General features: G+C 39.9%; 1 protein-coding gene across 7 annotated transcripts in view; it reads right to left on the bottom strand.

Moving 5' to 3' along the window:
- Positions 1-13,410, bottom strand: part of LOC134345667 (limbin-like) — a 313,316-nt gene that overhangs the window by 135,288 nt on the left and 164,618 nt on the right. For 6 of the 7 annotated variants that reach the window (XR_010017745.1, XM_063046694.1, XM_063046692.1 and 3 more), the window contains 2 exons: positions 2,047-2,175; positions 1,561-1,788 (listed from right to left, as the gene is read on the bottom strand). Coding sequence is in view for 6 of the 7 variants with exons in the window: in XM_063046694.1 (XP_062902764.1) it covers positions 1,561-1,788; positions 2,047-2,175 (357 nt within the window). In the remaining variant the exon portion in view is untranslated. The remainder of the gene's footprint in view (positions 1-1,560; positions 1,789-2,046; positions 2,176-13,410) is intronic. The other variant, XM_063046696.1, reaches the window with a different exon arrangement.

Genomic DNA, 13,410 nt, shown 5'->3' with positions numbered 1-13,410 from the left:
CTAGTTCCAGTCTTACTTAAGCTCAGTGCAAAAAGTCTGCTTGTATATACCCTATCTATACCCCTCATAATTTTGTATACTTCAATCAAATTTCCACTCATTCTTCTATGCTTTAGGGAATTAAGTTCTAAAATGCTTGTAAATTTTCTCTGCCTCTTTCAATCCTATTGACATCTTTCTTGTAAGTTGATGACCAGAAATGCATTCAAAACTCGAAATTAGGTGTCACCAATGTCTTATACAACTTCAACATAACATCCCAACTCCTGTATTTAATACTCTGATTTATGGAGGCCAATGTACCAAAAGCTCTCTTCACAGCCTTATCTACCTGTGATGCTACTTTCCAGAAATTATGGATCTGTATTCCCAGATCGTCCTATCGCAGTCCTCAGTGCCCTTTTGCTCACCGTTCAAGTCCTACCCTAGTTCGTCTTCCCAAAGTGAAACACATCACACTTGTCTGCAATAAGTTCCATCTGTCATTTTCTCAACCCATTTTTCCAGCTAGTCCAGATCCCACCGCAAACTTTGATTGCCTTCCTTGCTGTCCAGTACATCCCCAATCTTGTTGTCATCAACAAATTTGCTGACCCAGTTAACCACATTATCATCCAGATTGTTAATATAGATGACAAACAACAATGGATCCAGCACTGATCCCTGCAGCAAACTACTAGTCACAGTAAAGGCAACTATCTACTACCACTCTCTGGCTTCTCCCGTGAAGCCGATGTTTAATCCAATTTACTAACTCATCTTGAATGCCAAGTGACTGAAATTCTTGACCAACCTCCCATATGAGACCTTGTCAATGGCCTTGCTAAAATCCATGCAGTTAACATCCACTGGCTTGCCTTCATCAGCTTTTCTGGTAACTTATTCAAAAAACTCCGTAAGATTGTTTAGACATGATCTAACATGCACTAAGCAATATTGACTATCCTTAATCATTCCCTGTCTATCCAAATACTAGTATATTTAGTCCCTTAGAATAACTTCCAATAACTTTCCCACTACTGATATCAGGTTCACTGGTCTATAAATTTCTGGCTTATTTTTAGAGCCTTTCTTAAACAATGGAATGACATTAGCTACCCTCCAAACCTCCGGCATCTCACCCACAGCTAAGGATATTTTAAATACCTCTGCTAGGGCCCCTGCAATTTCAGTATGAGCCTCCTAGAGAGTCTGAGGAATGACTTGTCTAGCCCTGCAGATTTATACACCCTAATATTTCTCAAGACAGCAAACATCTTCTCTGTAATCTGTATATACTCCATGAACACATTGTCGCTTTGCCTGATTTCTATAGACTGTGTCCATCTCCTGAGTAAATACAGATGCAGAAAAAGAAATCTGTTTAAGTTCTCCTCCATCTCTTTTAGAGTTGCTGTGGTACAAAGTCTTAAAACAATTTCCATAATTTTAAGAAAGCTGATATTAATCTTTCGTAATTGACAGAGATTCAAAATAATTCAGAAGGGGTAAGAGTAGGTATTCAATGAACACCAAAATCAGATTTCATGCTGTATACAATGCTCTTTGAATAACACTCACAGAAATGTGCTCCTGAACAACTTCAGTGCATGCTGCTTCGCACTTTAACCCCGCCTTGGCCATTTCTTCCAAGAGCTGCGTTTGCAGGTTGAGAGTTGCAGTGTGAATCTCTAGGGCTCTCACTCGCCTTTCAGCTCGGCTGAGCTGAATTGACGCCATGCAGACTCCTAATTTTTCTTCCAGAACCTTCATCTGATTAGCTCTCTGATGAAACATCTTAGCACAAACCTAGAATGACATTTAGGTGGCATTTTATTATGATATTCACCACAAGAACTTATTTCTAGATAGAAAAATATGATATGAACAGTATGAAATGTGACTAATGTTTGAAATATTAAGGAACATAAATAATGTATTGTGTCACTATAATATTCTTCAAGGCAGTGGTAGTGTCTGCTGCTCTGGGAGGTCAATGAAGAAGTTATTATCTTGATAAATTTGGAGACATCATTAAACATGGGCAACAAGCAAACAGTGACAAACCTGAATTGAGTCTTCTGATGTGGATGTCTGATAGAACTTCAGGCAACCAATCCTACCACAGCCATCATCAGCTTTTCTTGCTGTAGGGCAGTGACATCCCCTCAGGCATGACTGCTCTACCGCTGTAATCTATAAAAGTTTGAAATCTGCATCATTACCTCAAACCTGTTTGTCATGGGTAACCAAGAATCCAAACAACACAACTCTAAGTGTCTCGGCCCAAAACATCAACTGTACTCTTTTCCATAGATGCTGCCTGGCCTGCTGAGTTCCTCCAGCATTTTCTGTGTGTTGTCTGAGTGCCACAGGTATGCAAGGGCCTCTCCTCCATAAAATGAGTTGCAATTCTCTGATAATTAGCATCACTACGAGCCAAGCAATTACACTTGACTTTGATACCAGTAACACGCACAAAATACTGGAGGAGCTCAGCAGGTCAGGTATTATCTGCAGAAATTAATAAACAATCAACACTTTGGAGTGAGACCTTCCTTCAGGACTGAAGTGGAAGGGGGAAGATGCAGAATAAAAAGGTGGGGGGAGGGGAAGGAAGCTAGCTAGAAGGTGATAGGTGAAGCAAGGTGGGTGGAAAAGATAAAGGGCTGGAGAGGAAGGAATCAGATAGGAGAAGAAAGTGGATCAAGGGAGAAGGGGACAGAGGAAGGGACCCGAGTAAAAGGCCAGAGTGGGGAAATAGAAGAGGGGAGGGGGAGGAAAAAATGATTTACCAGAAGGACAAATCGATATTCATGCCATCTCAGGTTGGAGGCTACCAAGATGGAATATATGGTGTTGTTCCTCCACCCTGAGGGTGGTCTCAACTTGGCACAAGAGGAGGCCATGGACTGACATGTCAGAATGGGAATGGGAATTGGAATCAAAATGCTTGCCCACCAGGGAGTTCTAGTTCTGGCGGATGGACTGGAGGCCGCATTGGGAGTACCAGATACAACAGGTGACTCCAGCAGATTCACAGGTGAAGTTTTGCCTCACCTGGAAGAACTGCTTGGGGCCCTAAATGGAGGTGAATGAGCAGGTGTAACACTTGGGCTGCTGAGAGGAAGAAAGATTAGTGGGGAGGGATGAATACCAGTAGTTCTCTTAGCTGAAGGATAATTCTGAATACATTATCAGCCTTTTCCTTAAATCTACCAATGGGGAGATTTGTAGACCAAAATAAATTTTTAATGGAGGCAAATAGCTGACAAACGCAAGGGGAGGGGTGGAGATGTGAATTTTCAGGAAACGAGAAGTAGAGTGGCTCATGCTATTCGGGGTGCAGTAAAGTAGGTGCTAGTGAGTTACCAGCCACTTGACATCCCTCTGTTGAAGCTGGTAGAAATAAAGTTTGAAAAAGCTGTAAAAACAAGACTGCGGACTTGCTACCATACATCTTACAGTGTCAGTTCAGGAACAAGCTTAATGTGTCTGACTTGCATTTCTCTATTTTCCATCTATTTTGGGAATGAGGAAAGACAACTTTTCCTAATTAAGAAGTCAATTGTGAAAATACTCGATTGAAAGTTAAGAGACAGTGGAGAGCGGGTGTAAGAAAAATATTTCCCTCACAGATTGCCTTTGGAAGACAAGGTGCTTTGCCCAGCATTTAAAATGAGGAAGAGATTATCACAGCTTTAAAGTACAAAGTGGATAAATATTTAAATAGGAGAAAGATGCATGGCTCTGGGGAAGAGAACAAATCAGTACGAGTAATATTTGATTGCTCCAGCAAAAAGCCATCCCACAAACAATCTGTTGAATGGACTCATTCTTTCACAGTGGTGACGTCAGACTGGGAAAAATATGAGTATGCAGAAAGAATTTGCAGTTACACATCAATGCATATGTTCTGCTTACAGTAACAATTCAAGTAGAACTTTCCAGACTACACAAGGGAGTAAAATTTCTGTGCCTGGAGATTTAGTGGAGAAATGCTTGTCTTTTTCTTCCCCCAATGCTTGAAATCCTTTCAGAAGTAATGAGATGCAGAAATTCTGCTGCAAATCAAGATCAATTTGTTCAAGTTTCATGTTGCTTCCTTTGTGGGAAGTGATGTGCCTGGAACTGGAGTGTAGTGTGAGTGATTTTGATAGGACTTTGAAAAGGAATTGAGGTTAGGGAATTTTGTATTGTTTATGATAATTCAATTGCTAGTTAGGGGTGTTGGATTACTGAAGCTTCAACAGATGATCTGTATAACCTTCCCTAGATTCTGAATGACTACCAAGTGTTTCTAAACATCACTGTATAAATATTAATTTCAGAAAGAAAGCACCATTTTAGCTGTAATTGTTCACTTTAACAGGATTCATGCCACTCAGCCAGGAAGTTACAGAGAATCTGCACATTGACAAGGATGAAGTTCAGAGCAATACTGAAGAGGTCTCAGTTGTCTCTGACCGCTGCCCTGGTTAACGTTAATCTTCAACTGTCGAGATAGGATTTAGTTTTGATACGAATGTGATACAGCAATACATTTTCACTAAATGTGGTTCTGAAATGTGATTCCTTTGAGGTTAATATGGTTAATGTAGGGCTGATTTTTCTGTCCATACCTGACAATCTTCATTGGGGAATAACACCACTGTATACAACTTAAACTCCAAATTCTAACCTGCTCTCCAAACATCCATTACCACTGTTACAAAAGAAAGTTTTAAGGAGCAAAAAAATGACAGCAAAATTTTGACCCTCTCTTCAATTCATGAAGATCATGGACAATACAGCAGCAGAGTTGGTGAAGTATCCCTCCTGTCTCTGATGGGAGTTCTGTGAGACTCTCTCACACAGGTTTTCACTGCTCTCTGGCTTTTTCACCACATCCTTACCAGGAGTCCATACTAGAGTCACATGTCCTTCCTCAGTATATGGCTTCACAGTGGCTTCCAATTCTGTTTCCAGACTCCTCAGGTACGTGCATTTAAATCGCCTCCTCTCCCTACAGTCTCCCCTCCATGTTCTCAACTCCATCCCTCCCTTCCCGACACAACCTGCCTGACTTCTTACACCTTTCCTCAGTCAACCTTGGATTCCTGTCTCACCACTTCCCTTCTTCCCTTTATATTGGCCATCTCACCTCTCAACAACTCTTAGTCCTGATGCCTGTTTCTAATTTTCAATTCCTTTCCTCCCACAGACGCTGCTTGACCACTGAGTATCTCCAGCAGATTTGTTTTTATATGAAACTGGTGTCTCACAGTTCCAGTGACCCTAGGTTCTGTCTTGACCTCCAGTACCAACGGTGTGGAACGTGCATACCAAAGGACCTACATCTGTGCTTTATAACTCTAAGATTATTGTTGATCTTTTGTCAGCACCATTTCCCAGCATTATTTCCGTATCTCTTAATCCCATTGAAGTGCAGAAATCTATCAAATCATTTGAATAAATACAAAGACTGAGCATCTCCTCCAGGTAGAGAATTGCAGAGAGTCACCAGCCACTGAATAATGAAATTTTTCCTCATCTCAGTGCTAAATTGTCAGGTGCAGCTGAGGAATAAAGAAGCTCGTAGACAGAAAAATCCTTGGATGTGAGAGTTAATAAAGCAGGTCAGAAGCATTTGTAGGTCAGTTGATGGCTACAGCTCAATGGAGAACAGCCTAAGCAAAATTGGCAGCAAATGGATAGTAAACGAGAAACATGGTGTCAGGGAGGAGGAAGGATAGTTTACCACACTCAAAAGCTTAAAGAGAAGATTCCAAAGGTTCAAACATGAAAACTTAGAACATATTCGGTTCTCAATTTTACTCAGAGTTAATGTGCCAGGAGATTTCTTCACAGTATCAGCAATATGGAACCCAGCAAGGGATGACGGGCTGGGGCTAGGCTGAGCATTTAAGATGGTGCTGGTGAAGCACAGTGACATCTTGCTGGCAGCAAAAACAACTATTAATTACTTTATTAATCATACTTTTCCTCAAAAATGATCACCGCAATGAGTAGCCTGTAACTTCTCTTTTGGAGTCGAGCCTTTGAATCACCTGTATGACCTGGCATTTTTGCAATATGAACTGAAGTCTCGAAGGTGCAGGGTGGTTGCAGCTTAGTGGCGGGGCCCAGGCCCGAGATCGAGGAATGAGACAATGTTTGGCTGCTGGAGTGGACTTGGAGGCAATTCGAAGCGACAGCACCAAGACGAGTCAAACGCAAGGCAGCAGGACCTGGGCCTGAGAGCGAGGAGCAACCGAGGTTTGATTGATTAAAGTGCTGGGCCAAATTGGAAAGGTTGGGTAACAGGCCTGAGAGCATACTGAAGTGGCAGGGTCCAGGACCAGGAGACAGCAGCAACCTGCTGTTTGACCGATTTAAGCACCAGGCTGCATTGAAAAGGTCAGAGTTGAGACTGGAGCCGAGGACAAGCCAGTGTTCAGCTTGCTGCTCTGCAACGTTTACTCATCTCTACACTGAACTGAGGCTGTGGCCTGCAACTGACAGGCTCCTAGATCAGCTGCAGTGACGGCTGCAAGCTCACTGTTCTGAATTTCAGTTTTGAATGTTATCTGTTTACTTCTATTGTTTGCACAATTTGTTTTTGGGTTCCATTGGGTTTCTTGTTTTGTAGCTGCCTGCAAGGAGACGAATCTCAAGTTGTATATAGTATACATACTCTGATAATAAATGAACTTTGAACTTTGAAATAGGAGGTAGGGACTAATTGGAAAGTTGTGAAGGCGGGGAGGGGGATGAGTTTGCACCAGTAGATTCAATGGTTTAGTGCCAGGGAGGAAATAGCCAAGGTATCTGAAAAGGCAGTCTTGATCTTTCTGACAGATACAGGGATCGATGGCTTTTCACGCCTGTTCAACAGAGAAAAAAAACATCTGTCAGTCAGATGGGAGACAGGCAGACTGCAAAGTGTACTCTGCTTTTAGCAGTAGTACTCAAACAAAATCACCAAGAGAAGCAAGAACAATGTGGATGATTTGAAACTGAAGGCCACTGAAAGGTTTAAAGACACTTCCAATTCACACAATGGTGGACATGCCAGAGTAAGTTCCCAAGTAAGTAAATTGCACAAGTAACAGCAAGGTTAGATACTTTCTTGTTATTTAATAAAAGGGGTGTGAGCTTAGAAAATACAAGCAAGAAATCTCCTAAAATCTTCACTATTCACTCATCTCATATTTTAGCAATATTATACCCCAATTACCATTAACTGCATTCTGTCGACATAATAGGGGAAATTTTCTTCAGTTGATTGCACTGCAGGCAAGCCGCCAGCTTGTGCTGCCTGTTCATTTGAGTGAATATGACATACAGTCTGTGCTCGCCACAACGTTGGTTCGGCTGGCTACATCAGCAGGAAGCAAGCATCAAAAGTAACAAGCTGCATTTAAATCTTGCCCACAGCTCTTAAAGGGGAGGTGTACTGTGGCTGGGACACAGCATTCAGCAAGAAGATCTAATGCTGAAAGCACTGGAGACTGACAGGGTGAGCTCCAGGGTTTCCAGAGACCTTGTAAAGAAAAAGATTGCCAAACCTCTGAATTTGTCTGTGTCTGCGGTAGCCAAGAGAGCACTGTTCCCTCTTACCTCTGTGGGTGCATGGCCGTGCAGTAACTGAAATGCTCCCATGCACATAGCCTTTGTTGCCACACAGCGAGAATTTTCTTTAATATAATGTTAATATAATCTTGAAATTTATATTAATATAATCATGAAATACCCTGTAATTATTGTGTTAATAAATAATCTATAATTTTTCTAAACTATAAACATATCACAACCTTTACTTTGAAACATTTTAGAGCTTCAATGTATTTACGTCATCAGAGCTACACACATTACAACACTGTTACAAATTGTAACAATGCACACAGAATGGAAGTCTGTAGCTCATTGTCAACGTGTGTGTAATCATTTGGATAATAGAGTTCCTAATGATGAGCTCAGAGAATGGTAAGCTTTTGACCTTTTTGCTGTTGCAAACACAACCAATTCTGAATTTCAAGTTCAAGTATAATTGTCATTCAACCATACAAGAATATCCATGGATGCAGCCAAATGCAACAGCGTTCCTCCAGGGCCAAGGTGCAAAACACAGTACAACAGTCACACACAGCACAGGGCACATACAAGACAGAAAGAACATACTGTATAAGATATCAGTAAAATACAGTCACACAAAAAATGCACAAGGATTTTTAAAAGGGAAGGTTCTATGACAAAAAAAATACTCAATTACTATAACGAACTAAAGCATTAACTCGAAAATATCACAGTAATACTGTGATTTCAAATTTGTAGCTTCTGAGAAATTTAAGAATGGTTCAATTAAAACATTAAGATATGTTGAACTATGTGCTTAGAATGAAGAATGTGAAGAACTGTCAATTCTTGTCGACATTGTTGGAACATTTCAAGCTTTGAGTCCTGACTGTGAATGTAGATGCAGTATGAAATTAATCAAATGTAAATTCAAAAACAGACTAGAAGTGGTACATTTGGATGATCTAAAGAGCATTAAGACGTATTGGGATGTGAAATTAATCTGGACAGTGTTTATAAACAATGGATTTGTAATAAACACAGATGAGAAAAAGTTTACAAAATGTGAAAGATTTTCTTTGTTGTACTATATTTCATTACTCCCTTCAACTAATACATACAATTAAAATGCATGATTTTTCAATTTTCATTCCAAATGTTCATAGAACACATATTACAAAAATAAACATTTGAAGTGCTACACAGTTTTCAGGACATTTTTAGATATCTGATTCAGCAGTCAGGCCCTGAGGATTACTGACTCAATCAATGATCAATGCAACATCACAAGAAATTCGGTGATCTTGTCTGAGTGATCAATTTATATTTTATGCAATGTCCCACCTGCATAACTAGTGCTGATTTCATCACACTTGTTCTGACCAACTGTGTCTACTGATTAGGTCAAGTCCCTAAAATTCATATGCTCCTTCACACATCTAGCACAGCTAAAAGGTTCATACCCACCTTACAGCACACAAACTCTGCCAGTTATTCTATAATGACCTCTTCATCACCTGAAAAGATTGCACAATAACCACTTTTTCTCCCTTACAATGAAAGATGGTAGATTATTAGATGCAAAAGTATTTAAGGTACATAGATGGGGCTGGGATTGGATGAAGAATTGATAGTGGTGGGAAGGATGCTTTCCCTTTGCTGAACCAGCGTCAAAGTCTCAGGAAATGGGATATGATATTTAGGTCTGAGATGAAGAGAAGATTCTTCATCCAATGGGTAGTGAACTTATGGTATTCTCTTCCTCAGAAGGTGTTGGAATCCAAGTCAATGAATACCTTTACAAAGTAGATAGATTACTAAATATAAAATGCCAGAAGCCCTGGACGAACCATGAGATCTGCAGTCCATTGAGGGGCATTCAATTCTGGTGAGCAAGGAAGTTACACAAGGTCCAGGTACAATCTCTGGAAAGCCATCTCATGGGCAAAGTAGAAATTCCAGGCCAAACTTGAATCAACCATTGATGCTCAATAGTTGTGGCAGGGCTTGAATGCTATCACCTCTTATATAGTAAAGTCAAGTGACAGAGGTGACAACATGGCTTCGCTTTGAGAACAGTTCAATGCTTTCTGTGCTCGCTTTAACCGTCAGAACATAAGAGGACTAGATGGGGTACCTACTCAAGCACTAAAGACCTGTGCTGATCAACTGGCTGATGTGTTCACTAAGATCTTTGGCAGGCTGAGGTACTCACATGCTTCAAGCAAGCTTCACTTATGCCAATGCCAAAGAGGAACGTGGTAACCTGCCTCAATGACTATTGTCCAGTAGTACTTGCATCCACAGTAATACCGAATGTTTTGAGAGGCCGATGATGAAACATTTCAACTCCTGCCTGAGAAGTCTCTTGGATTTGCTCCAATATGCCTACTGGCACAACAGGTTCACCACAGATGCCAACTCATTGGCTCGTCACTCAAAGGTACATACATCAGGATGCTCATTATCGACTACAGTTCAGCATTTAATACTATCATCCCCTCAAAACTAATCAATAAGCTTCAAAACCTTGGCTTCAATATCTCCCTGTGCAATTGGATCCTCGATTTCCTCACTTGCAGATCCCAGTCAGTTCCGATTGGCAACAGCATCTCCACGATGTACATCAGCACAAGTGCACCACAAGGCTGTGTGCTTTCCCCCAGTTCTACTTGCTTTAGCCGTACAACCATGTGGCTAAGCACAGCTCTAATACCATATTCAAGTTTGCTGACATCACTGTCGCAGGTCAAATCAGAGGTGGTGACGAATCAACATACAGGAGAGAGATTGAAAACCTGAGTGAGTGGTGCCATAATAACAACTTCTCATTCAAAGTCACCGACATCGAGGAGGAGGAAACAAGAGGTCCATGAGCCAGTCCTCATTGGAGGATCAGAGGTAGAGAGGATCAGCAACTTTAAATTCCTCAGGTTATAATTTCAGAGAACCTGTCCTGGGTCCATCCAGCACATAAGTGCAATTATGAAGAAAACAGGGCAGTGCCTTTACTTCCTTAGGTGTTTATGAAGATTCCGAATGACATCTTAAACTTTGACAAACTTCTATAGAAGTGTGGTGAGAGTATATTGACTGGCTGCATCACAGCCAGGTATGGAAACACCAATGCCCTTGAACAGAAAATCCTACAAAAAGTAGTGGATATTGTTATATGTTGTAACTTCAAAACATTAAAGGAAAAGACAATAGTCTGACATGCAGATCTAATTTCGGGTTTATTTTAAGCAACACACACATGTATCACATGGTAGCGTGATGACATGCGATTACCCTATTTTTACATATAACCTGTAATTAATTTATTTAGATGAAGAACACTTAATCAAGTAAAAATATATATATCCCACACAAGATTACACAAATGTTATTGAAATATTAAATATACAACACTCCCCTCTGCATTGCTATAAACTCCAACTCAATATAGTTGAGATTGCATCTCAACTATATACGCAATATACAATACAGCTATTATATACAGATATCCTCAGCATAGTAAATTTTAAAATTGTCCTTTTCAGGCCTAAAGATTTAATCGCTGTGGAACATTTCTTACTCTTGTGAGATGATGTATTTTCTGACAAGGGTGATCACTCTGCTTGGCAAGTAAGACTTGTGGCTGCGAAACAATCTCAGGTTCTTAGGCCTCCTCCAGGTCGTTGTAGGAGTTGACACTGTGACTACAGGAAGTGGTTCAGACAGCTCTGGTCATCTTCTTTCTTTTCGCTCTCTGGATCTACTTCATCCATTTCTTTTTCTTTCTCATGTTCCTTCTCTCTTTTACATCTTTCCTTTCTTACTTACATTCTTTCCATCTTTTAACTCCTTTTTTTTCTTCTAGTTTGCATCTTGATCTTGGGAAGATCTATTTACTTCACTGGAGTATTTTCTTATTAATCCTTCTATTACTCCTTTTACAATCTGATAGCTCCTCTTGGTTTCCTCATCCACAACATTCTCTGATGAATCCTTCATATCATTTACGAGCAGCTTTTTGTCTCCTAGTTGAAGCTTTCTCAGATATCTTGTCAACAAGAACTGTTGTAGCTGGACCACTGCTTTCATCCTTTTCACAATTCTTCTGAGCAGCTTGATCCTTCCCTGGTCCAATATGCTTTCCAACCAGAGGCACAGAGATACATGTTTGCCCTCTGCCGGGTAACAATCTATGGTGCACAGCATGAACTCAGTTGTGTCATCCAATTAGTATATGGATTTCCAATCAAGTTGTAGTTATCCCAGCCAATCACAACCCCATAATGCTGGCCCGCCTGTTTTTTTTCTATCACATACACACTCAATGTAGCTTGTTCTTTGCTGTATTTCACAGTTACGAATGTCATTCCCACAGGAGTTTTATTTTCTCCAGTATACGTTCCTAGCTGGCTACCTGCAGGCTTCAATTCAGTATCTTTGAAATGCTGTTCAAACTCATTTTGTGGAATGACTGAAACAGCTGAGTCCAATTTCATATTAATTAATTTGCCATTCATTTGTGTCTTCAGCCATATTGCTTGTTTATTGCTAATTTTCACATTGTAAATCTCAAGGCTATACAGTCCTGTGTCACTCATCATTATCACCAACGGCATGGAGATTAATACTCTTTTTGAAACTGCAACTTGACTTTTTAGTTTTTCTCTTCTCTGAGCAGTCCATTTATTTTTATCTGCCCAGCATGCTCCTTGTATGTGTCCTACTTTGTTTCATTTTCTGCAAGTTTCAACTTTACACCTGCACTTGTTAAGTGAATATAAGCCCCTGCCACAATAGTAACACAATTTGTTCAGCCAAGTTGGTTTCTGTTTAGATGCTGCAATTTTGGCCACACTCACTTTTATTCCTGATTGCAACTCAAACGTGTCTCTCTCTCTGCAGTTTCTACTGAAACAGCAATTTCAACTGCTTTTTCAAATGTAAGTTGTTCTCTAGTTAGGAGCCGTTTTTGAATGCTTTCTTGTAAGATTCCACAAACTAAACAATCTTGCAGTACATCAATAAGACCATTACCAACTGACAATGCTCAGACAATCTCTTCAATTCATCCACCTAAACTGAAATGTACTCCTCTTCCTTGTGATTCTGCTTATGAAACCTAAAATGCTCTGCAATCAACAATGGCACTGATTTTAAATATCCCTTCATTACTTTGATAATATCAGCCAAGCTCACTTCTGCTAGTTTGGTTGGAGCAGTCAAACTTCGAAGCAAACTGTACGCCTTTAAACCAAATGAACACAGCAAAATTGGTACATTTTCTCATTGGCTATTTCATTTGCTTCAAAATATTGCTGAATTAGCTCAGTATACATATTCCAGTTATCTTTGGTGTAATCAAATATGTCAATTTTTCTAACATATCCAGCCATTTCTGCTTTCTTTATGATTATTATCATCTGGTACTCACTTATCATGAACCCTTGAATCTCTCTTTACTGCCTTATTCTCAAACTCAATCATGTCCTCCCTTCAGAAGAACAGGTATTGTGGTGTTTTTTTTAAACTTGATGTTCCTTGCTGTGCTTTTTGTAGTTCAAACACATTTGCTGTGCTTCAAAAGGTCTGTAGCTATCTCAGGTTGGTTTTAAAAAATTTCTCATCACCAGTGTTATGTTTGGTAACTTCAAAACATTAAACTAATTCAAAGGAAAGCACGGGAGTCTGAAATGCAGGTCTAAATTCAGTTTACTTTAAGCGAGGTGCACATGTATCATGTGGTAGCATGATAACGTATGCAATTAACATATTTTACACATAACCAATAATTATTCAAACAAACAAGAATGCTTAATCAAACCATATATATAAAATTACACAAATATTATTGCAATATTAAATACGAAATAGAAATGG

Source organism: Mobula hypostoma, chromosome 4 (genome assembly GCF_963921235.1).
Source record: "Mobula hypostoma chromosome 4, sMobHyp1.1, whole genome shotgun sequence".
Classification (NCBI taxonomy): domain Eukaryota; kingdom Metazoa; phylum Chordata; class Chondrichthyes; order Myliobatiformes; family Myliobatidae; genus Mobula; species Mobula hypostoma.
The sequence above is the reverse complement of the archived record's forward strand: the minus strand, read 5'-3'. Positions and strand labels throughout refer to the sequence as shown.